Source organism: Triticum dicoccoides, chromosome 1B (assembly GCF_002162155.2).
Source record: "Triticum dicoccoides isolate Atlit2015 ecotype Zavitan chromosome 1B, WEW_v2.0, whole genome shotgun sequence".
Taxonomy (NCBI): Eukaryota; Viridiplantae; Streptophyta; class Magnoliopsida; order Poales; family Poaceae; genus Triticum; species Triticum dicoccoides.
Window position 1 is genome coordinate 528,375,471 of NC_041381.1, and position 15,708 is coordinate 528,391,178.

At 46.0% G+C, this 15,708-nt stretch overlaps 1 protein-coding gene, 1 long non-coding RNA gene and 1 pseudogene across 2 annotated transcripts; 1 reads left to right on the forward strand and 2 right to left on the reverse strand.

Moving 5' to 3' along the window:
* Positions 1-64: 64 nt before the first annotated feature.
* Positions 65-2,284, forward strand: LOC119347083. The gene is made up of 4 exons (XR_005168124.1): positions 65-254; positions 1,354-1,587; positions 1,674-2,041; positions 2,146-2,284. It is a non-coding gene; the product is annotated as an uncharacterized LOC119347083 (long non-coding RNA).
* Positions 2,285-2,656: 372 nt separating this feature from the next.
* On the reverse strand, positions 2,657-6,804 carry LOC119347052 (NADPH-dependent aldo-keto reductase, chloroplastic-like). Its single transcript, XM_037616050.1, has 7 exons — positions 6,655-6,804; positions 6,316-6,366; positions 5,683-5,759; positions 5,514-5,601; positions 3,317-3,589; positions 2,935-3,192; positions 2,657-2,763 (listed from the first exon to the last, which is right to left on the reverse strand). Exons 1-7 carry the CDS (start codon positions 6,763-6,765, stop codon positions 2,680-2,682), a joined length of 942 nt encoding a protein of 313 aa, XP_037471947.1. The 5' UTR covers positions 6,766-6,804; the 3' UTR covers positions 2,657-2,679.
* A 984-nt stretch (positions 6,805-7,788) lies between these two features.
* LOC119347068 lies at positions 7,789-10,035 on the reverse strand (annotated as a pseudogene).
* Between the last annotated feature and the right edge of the window lie 5,673 nt (positions 10,036-15,708).

Genomic DNA, 15,708 nt, shown 5'->3' on the forward strand with positions numbered 1-15,708 from the left:
CTGCTGCGCCCAACTAAAAAAAATGTCGCTGCTGCACCGTCAACTCAAAAAAAAAACGCTGCTGCGCCGAAACAGATCCAGAGAGAGGTGAGGGGGAGGGGCTGCTAATGAGCGAGAGCTCGGTGGAGGAGACGGGGAGAGGAACCGCTCACGCGAGGAGAAGAGGTCGACGACGAGGGGAAGAGGTCGACAACGAGGGGAACCGCCCGGGGGAGAGGAGCAGCTCGACGAGGAGGGGAACGCTTCCTCGCATGGTATGTATGGTTTTATTTCTGGTCAGTAGTTTGTGCAGATTTAAATAGCAATACGCACTAGGCTGTGTAGACATTTGTCTAAAAATTGTGCTTATTATTAGAGATTGTTTAGCTTATGTGTTGGAGCGTGTAGTGTGTGAAAATTGTACTGTTACCTGTTTAATTTTTTGCTTAGTTATTTATTCGATTGTAATATTGAAGTATGATTATAACTTAATGCACGGCACCTGAGCTAATATTGTACTGTAAAACCTTAATGGGGTTGATCTCGCTGAATTAAGCCATGTTGCCTTGCTTTTAACCAATCCGGAGACCATTTAGCTTCTCTCTAGACCCTTCATGTGTTCGTTTAATTCTAAAGTTGCAAGAGCACTGAATTCATCCATGTTCCATTGCATCTATCTGGTTCGGAGAGGCTAAATATCTTGCCAGATCCTTCATGTTGCCCTAGCTTGTTTGTTCAATCCTAAAATTTTAATGGGGTCGATATCAGTGAATCCAGCCATGTCACCTTGCCTCTAACCTATTGGGAGAGGCCGAACATCTGGTAAGCGAATGATTGGCCGACATGATCCTTCGCAAGATGTTGTCAATATCAAGCAGTAATCGATATCAAATGGAACGTGTTGCCATCAGAAGCACTAGAGACCAGATATCTTGACCCGGCCATGCAATGCTCGGTAAAATCTTCAGGTCGCATTAGTGCAACCCACTGAAAAGGAATTTGTGTCATAAGGAGAGGGGTTGGTTGCTTTTGGATGCCAAACTTAACATAATCATCAGCTGGGGAAGATGACAATGAAGGGTGGGGAATAAAAATAGTTCGTACGGGTCCGGTGGGTGAAGCTGAGGAATTGGAGTCCGTAGAGGGTAATGGAACAGGAAGATGTAGATAGGAGACTTAGAATTCAACCTCACGTCCACAAGTAAGTGCATATCTGTTTTGGCAACCAAATTTACTAGTATCATAGTATATTTTACCCTGCCAGCAGATCCTATTCAACCTCACATCCAGAACTATGTGTATATATTTTTGTTGGAAGCTAAGCTTACTGTCATATATTTTCTCACTTATGTTAGAAAACCTCGTCAATTGTAGGTACAGCCGCAAGGGTGGAAATAATATGGCACATGATTGGGAAACAAAATTGAGACTATTTGTTGAGCAGTGGAGAACAACAAGGCTGCACACGAGGCTTGCCTACGGTGGTACCGGCCACAGACGAGATTGTGCTACATACCAAGAGCTGACCCTGAGGACATGGAGACGGCTCACACTTCGGCTTCGGAGACGCACTACAGTTCTTCAGTGACTAGCGTCATAGATCACTCGGTAAGCAATATGGTTATATCATTTATTCAGTTAATATTTCGGAACCATAAGTAGTGACCGATTTCTAACTGTTAGGGAATTTGCAGGCCCAGTTGACGCTGGAGGCTCAAGAAGAGACTGTCGCGATAATTAACCGACTGACCATGGGGACCGAGATGACTCCATCCAAGAATCTAGCAGCGTGGCAGCATACTGAGAGCAAGTTGCGGAGGATCTTTGCGACTTTGAGGCATAGGTGCGCATCAGAGATCAGACACCCCGCCTAGTCACGAAGCACACACTCCCCCATGCCCCTCGCACCGCGCTAGGCCAACGTTCCAGCCGACTCAGATGGCGTGGCGGCAGCCAACTGTCCGGCTGCTGCCTGCACCTTCCCCTACGCAGTCCGGTGGCTCCTCATGGTACCACCAGCCTCACCCTCCCCCTGCACAGCTCTCAGTGATAATGACAACAGGTATATGTCGGTGCTAGTACACTAATTACTGTGTTAGTGACCGTGATGTTATAACTATGATTTTCCTATGAAACATGCATGGCCCATACACATGCTCTTTGCAGGTTCACCAGATACTCGACCACCGCCGGCCACACAGGTCATTCTGGCCATGCCACCTCCGGCGCAATCCCATACCTGCAAGAGACATCACCATCCTACTTGTAGTCATAGAGGTGCTGCGCAGGGTCGTGGACAGGGGGGACAGGAGGATGACACGGTTAGAGGACGGACAGGCGGTTAGTGCTGTCCCACTATGTGATTTCACTTTCTTGACTTCATTATATCCATATATGTAGCACTATTCAACTCTCTGGTAAAAAGCACATATTCCTTTTAATAAACACTATAGTAGCATGATGCATCCTGAGGCAGACTCCTTTGAGAAACAATACAATACTTCAAATAAACAGCAGAGCAACTCCTTTCGGATTTTTCTCTGGTCAATGGAAAATATTATTACATTACCAGAAGTTCAAGAGAGAAATGAAAAATATCTTCAAAACAATTAACTTTATTTAACACTCAAGGCATACTGCGAATATGCAGTGCCTTCACTAGCTCATTCAGTTTGTTCACTCTAGAGAAGTTCATCTGCTTTAAATTTCGCCATCCCAAAGGTCCTCCAAGGTTTTGTAAACGCTTAGAGGGTGAACCGCAAATTCCCCTTTCATCAACCTTGCCTGCATTTTTCAAGTCAAACCAGATATCAGATGTGAATAATGAAAGGGTAAGGACTGGAGCTATCCGATGATATATTGCCGAGAAAAGAATGGTCTTGATATTTGAAATATTGTTGATTTTCATGTTATGTTAGATAACAGAAGAAACAAGCGTTAAGACTTCAGACATGCCTGTTTGATTTCGGAGAACTTTGCCATTAAATCTTCAGGAATGGACCACTCAAATATGTCAAAGTTCTCCTTAATCCTTGCTTCATTGGTGCTTTTTGGAAGTACACTCTGACCCATTTGAAGACACCAGCGTAAGGCAACCTGTGCAGGTGTCTTCTGCAACTTCTCAGCAACAGAGATGACAATAGGATTGCTAAGGACGATAGCGCCACTGACCCCGGGTAGAGATGATCCAGGCGAACCTAATGGGGAAAATGCCTGCAAGTGACAGTTTATGACAACACATTGGAAGTGGCACAGTACCGATTATCAACAAACCAAGATAGCAGCTTACAAAACTGAAAGAAATGCTACAGCATTACTGATGACATATCAAGCTTACAGAAAGATGAACACCCCTCGAATGGCATAGTTTATGGAGCTTGTCTTGCTGCCAAATCAGATGACATTCAACCTGGTTGACTGCTGGAGGCACACGTGCAATGGCAAGCAAATCCTCAATCTTTTTGCAAGAGAAGCTACTCACACCAATTGCTCGAGCTTTGCCAGAGTCGTATAGCTTCTCCATCGCTTCCCATGTAGCAGGAATATCAGGTGGGAGAATGTTTTCATGGCTCGGCGTAGTCCCTTTCTTGATACGGATTGGAGCATGAATCTGCAAAATAAGGTCATTTCAACAACCAAACGAAGTAATAAGTGGTGTGCAGTTAAAGCAGTTATATTGTGCACAGTTATTAATGTACTCAGTTTAACACATTTGTATTTACAATTTTCTTTCATATATTCTCAAAAACAGATCAGTCTTGACTATGTAATTTAGTGTCAGTTATTATCGTGAAAATAGAACGGTCTTCTCACATTTTTATTTTATTTTGCAATTAGAACTGTCTATGTAAGAGCTATGACTGCACGAATTAGAACCCCAATATGATAATCCTAGTGTGTTTTCCATTTTTGGTGTGCAACTAACACCTAACGACCATCCCTATAAAAAATACCGAAGGACCATACACAAACATAATTAGCCCTGGACAAGAATATTGCCAGGCCATGCAGAGGTAATAAGAATTTGGATCAAGAAGAGGTTTTTGATCCTTACCTTCTGTATTCAATTAGCCGTCTCAGATCCAGAGGCTGGTTCCCCGCCCCGCCCCCGCCCCCGCGTGTCGCCTCTGGCGCACGGGGGAAACCCTAACCGCTCCGCCAGCCGCCCCTCCCCACTCCTCCCCCGCTTCGCCGCCGCCGGAGGGGACACCGGTGAAGCCCGCGTGGTCCCCAGGGAAGGTGGCGGCGGGGCGTCCTCGTTGTTTCGCCATGTCTGACTGCAGATCTCGCGGCGACCGGTGGCGCGCGGCGGTGTTCCGCCGGTGGCTGGCGCCTGCTGCCCGTGGGGTGGCGTCCCTCACGACGGCGGGGCTGCTCCTGAACGGCGCTTGGTGGTGGCCACTTGGTGGCGCGTGGGTGGGCCGGATCTGAGCTGCAGGTCTGCGTTCCCGTCATGGCAGCGCTTGCCGTTGCCCTCGTCCATGGGGCGTGGTTCCGGTGGGCCTAGCGCCGGTGGTGCTGGCCAGGACCACGCTGGCAGCGCCCTACTTCATCTCGCGTCATCTCGCTGGCCAGTGGTGGTGGTCATCTTCTTCATCAGAGATGGCCAACCAGAGGCTTGGTGATCGGATCTCGAGATCCATCATCTAGTCCCGGCTACAAGTTGGGGAGACAAGGTTGCCGGTGAAAACCAAGCCGACGACAGGCGACGGCGGCGTTCTACACCGTTACCTTGATGGAGGCATCGCCGTGTAACTACTGTCGACTCACTCGTGCTGCTCCAGAGGAAACCCTAGGATCTGGTGTTCCAGATCGGATGATGGCGGCACTGCGGTGTCGTTCCTCTCTTGGGAGCATCATTTGTGGAGCAGCGCTGGAAGTCAGAGGCAGGAGGTGGAGCGGCTTCGTCTTGCACGGAGCTTCGGCTGAGATGTCAAGTCATGCCTGGCCGACAGGTGCTACGCTTTGTCATGCCTGGTCGGCAGGTGCTACGCAAGACAGATCTTCCAAAGACTTCAAGCTGTGCCGGCTGGTGGTACTTGGCAGCATGGTGCTGAGGTGTATCAGTGGCGACCGCGATGTGCTCAGCTGTTTGCGCGCAGAGAGGAGGTGCCGTTGGGCGCCGTGGTGGCGTCGACGATAGCTAGACCGAGCAAGGTTGATGCATCAGTACAATTCTAAAGATGGAGCAGTGGCAGTTGGCGGCGGCGGCCTCTGAGAGCATGTCGAACCAGTGTGTTCCCCAGAACCGACAAGTGGCTAGGTTGGGGTCTCAGGTCTTAGATGTTAGGCTTGGCTGCGAGGTCTGTGGTATTAGGCCCAGACTATCAGCATCCCTTCATCAACATGATAGGAGTAGCGACAGATGTTGCCTAGACGGTGGCTTCAATTTACTGTTGTATTTCTTTGTAAGGACTTTTGTGAATAATTAATAAAGTGACTGCATATATCGTCCAGATGCAGAGGCCGGGGGTCTTCCTCCTTTTCTAAAAAAATAAGAATAACTGAATGTACTATGAAGCATAGGAATTTACGAGGAACAGATCTAAGAAGTCAAGCTGCAAATCTTTAAGAGTAGCGCCAATTGCCTCTGGAACATCTTCAGGTGCATGATCACCAGACCTGCAAAATTAAGAATATTCCTGACAGGATGGAAATTATTTCACATGTTCCCTTAATTGAGGTTGGGAAATGAATCCTAACCATAGCTTAGAGGTGATAAACAAATCTTCACGCTTAACCACACCATCCTCAAATAGTTTCTTCAAAGCGAAACCAACCTACACAAATTAGATTTCATATTAGTGGAAAGAAATGTTTCCGAATCAAAATAATAATATTGCAACACTAGAAGGCTTCTTGGAATGTGTACTTGTTACTTCCAGTTTCATTGGTCGCACACACCCCTAAAAAAATAGTACTACCTTGCACACCCTTTTTGTCATTGCATTGTTGTGTATGATTCTAAATTTCAGAGCTGAAGTATTTCCTTCTCACTTATCAATTATCATCAATACATTTCCGTAATGTTGTTTTGAGAAAAAAATATGCATTGAATTTTGGCATAAAAACTGTATGCACATAATATATCAAAATTAAAAGCTTTTCGTGTCGTAACATACACATTTAGACAAGTACAATATTCATGTGGGATCAAACAATCACAGACTAGTAAAACATACACCAACGTTGTCTTGTGGAGCACTCCAATATAAGTATTTAAGCTGTTATTACACAAAAAAGAAAATAAAAAAGGTTGCAGCATGCACATTGAGCTATTGAAGGGACAAGCATGTGATGTAACGGTCACGCTATGGTGCATGTAATTACTAATACCTGTTTCTCATTGCGGTACACTGGAGCACAATCAATATGCCGATATCCAGCCTGCCGGAAAAGTATGAAACTTTTAGAAGGGAGAAATAAGGGGTAGAGTTTCATATATCACAGAGTCAAAAGTCAACTTGAGGTATTCGCAAAAAGAAAAGTCAACTTGAGGTAACTGAATGAACAGAGATTACTACACAGGATGCCAATTCGATCCACAATTAAAACTCATCCTAATGGATTCTACAGGCCCCAGGCAACACAAAGCTGAACCCTAGCTTGACGGGGTTAGCACTTAATATCCAAGATCCACAAGACCATCAAGGAGTTAAAGCGACAGGAAAAGACCTTGACAGCGGCGTAGATGGCGTCGCCAACAACATCAGGCGCTATCTGCCATGTGCCGAGGCCGACTGATGGCATTCTTGCGCCGGTGTTGAGGACGAAGGACCCGGCCATCTTTGCTCTTTGGGGCAAGATAGACGAGAGAGAGAGAGACTGTCAAAGAAGATGGGTACGGTGGGCTTGGGCTTGCTGCTGGGGTTATCTATTCGCTCTGCAATAAACTAGACATATCAATGTAACAGAGTGATCGATACACACATAATGTATGTCATCAGTGACAAGTTTGCAAAGAGCTGATGGACCGAGCACACTTTTCTAGAAGATGGGTCCTCTTGGCTGTTGTGGACAAGAATTTGACCAAAAGTGGATCGGCGCGGAACAAACGGTCGTTAGCCAAATTAGGGACTGCAGCATATAAGCACAACTGCATCACAGGAATTTGATGGATGTAGCACGGCACAACACGGGGAGCAGCATCAACTCCTTGTGAAGGAACGGAAACGTCGTGCAAAATCTCTGCAGAATGATTTAACAGAATTGTCTGAAATGGACACGCCTCTTTCGGTTGTGCTTAGGACGGACAGACAGTTAGCACCATTCAACTTTGTGATAAAAAAGCACACCATACTTTTCGAGAAAGAAGAACCAAAGGCACACACTATAGTAGCACGACATAACTGGAATCAGATTTCTTTGAGAAACAGCACAAGACTTCAAATGAACAGCAGATCGATTCCTTCAGGATTTTTCCCAGATCACTAGCACAGATTACTAGGTTATCAGATGATCAGGAAAGAAATGAAAAATATCTGTAAGATAATTAATTAACTTTATTCAACACAAATGGCGTACTGCGTATATGCAGTGCCTTTCACTTGCTCATTCAGTCTGTTCACTCTAGAGAAGTTGATGTGCTTTGAATTTCTCCATCCCAAAGATCCTCCAAGGTTTTGTAAAGGCTTAGAGGGTGGACTGCGAATTCTGCTCTCAGCAACCTTTCCTGCATTTTTCAGATCAAACCAGATATCAGATGTGAAGAATGAAATGGTAAGCACTCTGAGCTATCGAATGCTATATTGCCGAGAAAATAATGGTCTTGATCTCTGAAAGATTGCCTATTTCCATGTCCATATTGAGTTAGATGGCAGAAGTAACAAAAATGGACGAGAAGTCAATGCCATGAGGCATGGGAAGAAACATGTGTTTAGGCTTCAAACGTGCCTGTTTGATTTCGGAGAACTTGGCCATCAAATCTTCAGGCATGGGCCAATCAAATATGTCAAGGTTCTCCTTCATCATTGCTTCATCGGTGCTTCTTGGAAGTACACTCTGGCCCATTTGAAGACCCCAGCGTAAGGCGACCTGTGCAGGCGTTTTCTGCAACTTCTCGGCAACAGAGATGACAACAGGATTGCTAAGGACACTAGCCCCTGACCACAGATAGGGGTGATCCAGGCGAACCTAATGGCGAATATGCCTGCAACAACACAAGTGGCAGGTTATGACAACATATGGGAGTAGCAGTACAGATTATCAAAAACCGAGGTAGGGGCAGCTCTACAAGACTGAAAGAAATGCTTATCTTGCTTACAGAAAGATGAACACCCCTCGACTGGCATAGTTTGCGGAGCTTGTCTTGCTGCCAAATCGGATGACACTCAACCTGGTTGACTGCTGGAGGCACGCGTGCAACGGCAAGCAAGTCCTCCATCTTCTTGCAAGCAAAGTTACTCACACCGATTGCTCGGGCCTTGCCAGAGGCATATAGCTTCTCCATTGCTCCCCATGTAGCAGTGATATCCGGTGGAAGCAAATTTTCAGGGCTCAGCGTAGTTCCTTTCTTGATGCGGACTGGACCATGAATCTGTAAACTAAGGTAATTTCAGCAACCAAATCAGATAATTATGTTGTGCTCACTGTTAAAAAAAGTCGGCTATTAGTATAGAATGAGAACTGCTGCCAATTTGTGCAAGAACTATGGCATAGATATCCAATCTGGTAATTCTACTTTGATTTCTTCTTTTGGATTGCAATTAATATGTACTCCCTCCGTCCCAAAATTCTTGTCTTAGATTTGTCTAGATACGGATGTATCTAATACTAAGACGTGACTTGATACTTAAGACGTCTTAGTATTAGATACATCCGTATCTAGACAAATCTAACACAAGAATTTTGGGATGGAGGGAGTAGTGACTATAGACTAGCACTGTATAAGAGTAGAGCCAAGCCATACGCAAAAGAATTGGGATCTGATGAGATTATTTGCTCCTTACATTTCAGCGTTCAGTTAATTATAGGCACATCTACATATATAACAGTTAAATAAATGGATAATTGAATTTAATATCATGGATAGGAATTTACGAGGAACAAATCTAAGAAGTCAAGCTGCAAATCTTTAAGAGTAGTGTCAATTGCCTCCGGCACATCTTCAGGTGCATGATCACTAAACCTGGATAATTCAGAGGCAAGACGGGAATTATTTCACATGTTCCTTTAACCAAGGCTGGGAAATGAAGCCTAACCATAGTTTAGAGGTGACAAACAAATCTTCACGCTTAACCACACCATCCTCAACACAATTTCTTCAAAACCAAACCAACCTACACAGGTAATACTTCGATTTAGTTAGAAATATTTCCGAATCAAAATAATAACATTGCAACTCTAGAAGGCTTCTTGAAACGTGTACTCGTCAGTTCCGCTTTGATTGATCTACTACTTTGCGCACCCTATTTTTCATCTCATTGTTTGTCCCTGATTCTAAATTTCAGAGCTGAAGTATTTTCTTCTCACTTGTCCCTTTTAAAAGCATGCTCTTCATGTCGTAGAACACAAATATTTAGACAAACGTAATATTGTCCTGCTGACTAATCGGTCCAATTGAAGTATTTAACCTGTTATTATTACACAAAAAAGAGAAGAAACGGGTTGCTTGCAGCATGCACATTGAGCGATCGAAGGAACATAGATGAGACGAATCACTGTCGTGCAAGTATAATTACTAATACCAGCTTTTTTTGTTATCGTTATTGTTGAGACTTGAGAGAACTAATTGATACCTGTTTCTGATTGTGGTATGCTGGAGCACAATCGATATGCCGATATCCAGCCTGCCAGAAAAGCATGAACCTTTCAGAAAGGAAACAAGGGAAATAGTTTGATATTATCTCAGAACTTCAGAACACAAGCACGTGTTTGTTGAAGTGAGCAGGTAATATCCAAAGATTCACAAAACCATCAAGGATGATTAAAGCGACAGGAAATGACCTTGACAGCAGCGTAGATGGCGTCGCCGACAACATCAGGTTCTATCTGCCATGTGCCGAGGCCGATCGATGGAATCCTTGCGCCGGTGTTCAGGACGAAGTACCCGGCCATCTTTGGAGCAAGGTAGAAGAGGATGTTAAACTTTGTAACGTAGCCCAACTGTGTAATATGTATATTGTGTATCACTAGGAAAAATGCCCGTGCGTTGCAACGGGAGATTTTTTTGCATTTTCCTTAATTGTATCATTAATTATCTCTGAAAAGCAATACCTTTGGAACAGATGCAAACCTACTAAAACTGAAATTTTACACTACAAAATAAGATCCATGCTACTTTTATCACACTCAATGTGAGAAAGGAGTTTCCTGTAACACAACTTCTTTTGCTGGTAAAAAAAGAAGCATAAGCATGGATAGACAAAATAATACCTGTTTTCAACTAATTATAATTTAGCAACTTAAATCTGTTTGATTATATTTTTTTCTCCATTCAGTTCTACAGGGAACCATCACTGGTGGAAAAAAGGCCTTTGGTCGCGGTTCGCAACTGCCATTAGTCGCGGTTGCGCAACCGCGACCAAATAAGCGCGACTAAAGCCCCCCACCTTTAGTCGCGGCTCCTTAAGAACCGCGACTAAAGGCCCGTCCACGTGGGCGCCAGGCGGCCGTCGGGGCGGAGGACCTTTAGTCGCGGTTCTTCTGGCCAACCGCGACTAAAGGCCGCCACAGGTTTAGGGTTTTAGCCCCCCCCCCTAAACCTGTTTTCTGTTTAATTTGTATTGTTTTATTTCTTTTGTGCTTTATTTTAATTTTGAAGGAGTTTCATATATTCTACGGTACTACATACATGCATATGAATGTACAATTTCAAATAAATTTGAAATTAGAACCAAAAAGAATTCAAGAGGAATATACAATATATATTCAATATCATCGGATGACCATATACAATTTTGAACAAGTTTCCATACATGATTTAATGCATATAAAGTTCTACGTCCTCGTAATAGTGTTCTCCTTTAGGATGGAGGACTTCCCTGCTGAACCATCCAGCTAGTTCCTCTTGAAGTGGTCAGAAGCGAGCTTCTGGACTAAGCATCCACCGGAGGTTATTCCTCTGAGCATTGGTATCACTCGGAACCTGCTCAGAGGTGTATCTCCGGATCATCTCACAGACATAGTATCCACATAGATTGGTCTCCGGTGGCTGAATATCCCCAGCATTCTTAGCCTTTAACATTTTGAATTCTAGCTCTTTTTTGAATTCACCGACCTTTGTATCTACGAACCGTCTCCAAACCCTACGAGGCAAAGAAAATTAAATGAACAAGAGAGTTATTAATTAGTTACTTGATATTAGGAAATGAACGAAATAGGCCGATCGATATAGAGCGCAAATGAATGAAAATAATTACTTCTGCAGCATTCTTCTCATGCCGCCCCAAAGCTTTGGATCCATATTCACAGAGTCGTGGACGAGACATTCTGAGGTGTTAACTTTAATTACTAGCAGAATCCAGTGGAACCTGCGGACACGATACATGCACAGTACGTCATGCATAACTCATCAATTAGCCGGCCACATACCATGCATGGAGTAAACAAAAGAGAATGTGCTCAAGACAGAAACACTCACTCAAAATGGTAAGGAAATAGAATATCACTTTTGAGTTCCTGCTTTGTAAGAAAGTGCCACAGGTCTGCCTCCACGTCGGCGGGGTGACGCTCCAACACATGTCCATTAACGATGTGTGGGTCAATGAACCCAACATCATGGATGTTCCTTACTCTGCATTCCTTAATCTTCATTCTGCATGTATAATAGCGGACACAACAATATAGTTAGGACATATATATAGTGCAGGCAATATGAACGAGATGGGGTAGAAATTAATAAATCACTTACAGAACGTAGCAACTGATGATAAATTTATCGAGCTCGCGCAGATTGAAAAGCTGGAACAATTCACTCAGTTCAATTTGTACATAGTAATGTTTGAAGTGATGCTCATGTCTAACTTCCGCATAAATATATTCTTTGGCGTTTTTATTTTTTATGTAACCCTTGTACCATTTCAGCAGACCTTTCATTTGTGGAGGTAGATCCTTTTCCTGCGCAGGCTCGACGAGAGGCCCATTCTTGACATATGTAATTACTACCTCCTTCACTGGCGCCTCATCAAGGCCTAACAGTTCACGAAGAGTAATACCTAAGTTGGCCGCTTGTTCTCTGGCACTCGTTACAGTCAATCCCTGTGCTGCCGCAGCTTGTATGATCTCGGGGGCATCCGGACAGAAGGCTTCCACTATAAGCGGGGCAATCGATTGTTTACTTTGTTCCCCGAGCTGGGCAACTTGTTTCCCGCTTTTTTTACTTTCGGCCTTCTCCCGCTCTTTGTTCTCCTTGAACATGAGTGCCTGCCTGCGAAGTTCACGTGCATAGTCGTTAGGCAGATTCTTCGCGGCTTGGGACGGTGTGCTCAAAAATGACTTAGCCCACTTCTTTTGCTCATCAGAAAATACTGGCTTGGGCTCGGGCTCTCTTTTCTTCTTCCAGTCCGCCTTCCATTTCTCCAAATCAGCAGCCGCGGCCGCGTCGACTTCCTCGGCACTACGTTCCCAAGGCCTTGTGGGGAGAGGCTTCAGTGATGGCTCCGGTACCTTTGTGGTCTTAGGTACATAAGGGTCCGGGTTAATAATCCAGGACTGCTTCTGCTTCTTTGCCGGAGGTGGATTGGGGGGCGGCGTCTGATCACCCGCCGGACGAGGACTGGGGGGCGGCGGCTGATCACCCGCCGGACGTTGTGGACTGGGGGGCGGCGTCGGCTGACGTGACGGAGGTGTAGGTGAACCGCCACCACCACCACCACCACCACCACCACCGCCACCGCCACCACCACCACCGTAGGGGGGTGGACTTGTTGTCCTTGGCGCCTCGCCTGGAAACTTGATAAACTTCTTTTGCCATAGAATGAAATGGCGCTTGACATCTCCAAGTCTTTTCTCCCCTTCAGGTGTAGCAATGTCAATCTCCAGGTCCTCAAACCCTTGGACTATGTCCTCCACCGTGACACGAGCATAGCCATCTTGAATGGGGTTGTTGTGGTGGAGTGCTCCAGGTAAACATGGTAAAGCACTGCCGATGGCTACCTTCATGGACATGTTCCCGATAGGATAATACAGATGACATTCTTTCATCTCCTTTATATCGTCCACGGGGTAGCGAGGAGGCTCCGGTGAAGTAATTTCGACCACCAGAGACTCCGGTGCAGTAATTTCGATCGTCGGTGCATCTGCACCAGCCGGTGGGGCCTCCGTGGAAGCCACGCTGCTTCTCCGCTGCTGGCTTCCGAGATCCGCTGGATGATCTTCATGCTGCACCCGAGCTGCATCTCTTTCGGCTACTAGTACACTCATGGTTTTCTTCATCACATCCATTTCCGATGCCAACCGCGCCACAACATCTGCTTCCCGATCCATCTTTCTCTTACGGCTTCTGTAACCGTACGGGTCATCGTTCTGGGGGAACCCTATTTTCCACGGAATGTGCCCCATGCCTCGTACACGTCCTCCGTGTTCAGGATTCCCGAGGGCTTTTGTCAGCGCGTCGTTCTCTCTGTTGAACTTGATCTTCCCCTGTTGAGCATCCCTCATTGCGTTAATAAGGGCTTGGGTGGGTTTAATTAATTTGCCCCGGTAAACACACTCCCCTGTCTCCGGGTTCAGCGTTCCCCCATGCCCGTACCACCAGCTTTTTGTTGGGGAACGTAGCAGAAATTCAAAAATTTTCCTACGTAACACCAAGATCTATCTATGGAGAGACCAGCAACGAGTAGAAAGAGAGGAGAGTTTGCATCTACATACCCTTGTAGATCGCTAAGCGGAAGCGTTCAAGTGAACGGGGTTGATGGAGTCGTACTCGTCGTGATTCAGATCACCGATGATCAAGTGCCGAACGGACGGCACCTCCGCGTTCAACACACGTACAGCTCGACGATGTCTCCCACGCCTTGATCCAGCAAGGAGAGAGGGAGAGGTTGAGGAAGACTCCATCCAGCAGCAGCACAACAGCGTGGTGGTGATGGAGGAGCGTGGCAATCCTGCAGGGCTTCGCCAAGCACCTACGGGAGAGGAGGAGGTGTCACGGGAGGGAGGGAGGCGCCAAAGGCTCAGGTATGGATGCCCTCCCTCCCCTCCACTATATATAGGGGCAGGGGAGAGGGGGGAGGCGCAGCCTTGCCCCCTCCTCCAAGGAAGGGGTGCGGCTAAGGAGGGGGGAGGAGTCCATCCTCCCCAAGGCACCTCGGAGGTGCCTTCCCCCTTGAGGACTCTTCCCTCTCCAAGTTTCCTTGCGCATGGGCCTCTTGGGGCTGGTGCCCTTGGCCCATGAAGGCCAAGGCGCACCCCCCTCAGCCCATGTGCCCCCCCGGGGCAGGTGGCCCCACCCGGTGGGCCCCCGGGACCCTTCCGGTGGTCCCGGTACAATACCGATGACCCCGAAACTTGTCCCGATGGCCGAAACAGGACTTCCTATATATAAATCTTTACCTCTGGACCATTCCGGAACTCCTCGTGACGTCCGGGATCTCATCCGGGACTCCGAACAACATTCGGTAACCACATACAAGCTTCCTTTATAACCCTAGCGTCATCGAACCTTAAGTGTGTAGACCCTACGGGTTCGGGAGACATGTAGACATGACCGAGACGTTCTCCGGTCAATAACCAACAGCGGGATCTGGATACCCGTGTTGGCTCCCACATGTTCCACGATGATCTCATCGGATGAACCACGATGTCAAGGACTCAATCGATCCCGTATACAATTCCCTTTGTCTAGCGGTATTTTACTTGCCCGAGATTCGATCGTCGGTATACCAATACCTTGTTCAATCTCGTTACCGGCAAGTCACTTTACTCGTTCCGTAACACATCATCCCGTGATCAACTCCTTGGTCACATTGCGCATATGATGATGTCCTACCGAGTGGGCCCAGAGATACCTCTCCGTTTACACGGAGTGACAAATCCCAGTCTCGATCCGCATAAAACAATAGATACTTTCGGAGATACCCGTAGTGCACCTTTATAGTCACCCAGTTACGTTGTGACGTTTGATACACCCAAAGCACTCCTACGGTATCCAGGAGTTACACGATCTCATGGTCAAAGGAAGAGATACTTGACATTGGCAAAGCTCTAGCAAATGAACTACACGATCTTTTGTGCTAGTCTTAGGATTGGGTCTTGTCCATCACATCATTCTCCTAATGATGTGATCCCGTTATCAACGACATCCAATGTCCATAGCCAGGAAACCATGACTATCTATAGTGCTCCCACTCACTTCTTTGGAAATACAAGTTTCTCATAAACTTTGTATAAACCCAAAATCTTTGATCATCTTATCAAAGCGCACATTCCAACTCCGAGATGCTTACTCCAGTCCATGGAAGGATCGCTGGAGCTAGCATACCTTTTAGCATCCTTAGGATCGACAAAAACTTTCTGATTTGTATCACATACAACCTTTCCATACGAAGACTGGTAAGGAAACTCGTTTTGTCATCCATCTGCCAGATTTCATAAATGCAGCTAATGCTAACATGAATCCGACGGACTTAAGCATCGCTACGGATGAGAAAATCTCATCGCAGTCAACTCCTTGAACTTGTGAAAAACTCTTCGCCACAAGTCGAGCTTCATAGATGGTGACATTACCATCCACGTCCATCTTCTTCTTAAAGATCCATTTATCTCAATGGCTTGCCGATCTTTGGGCAA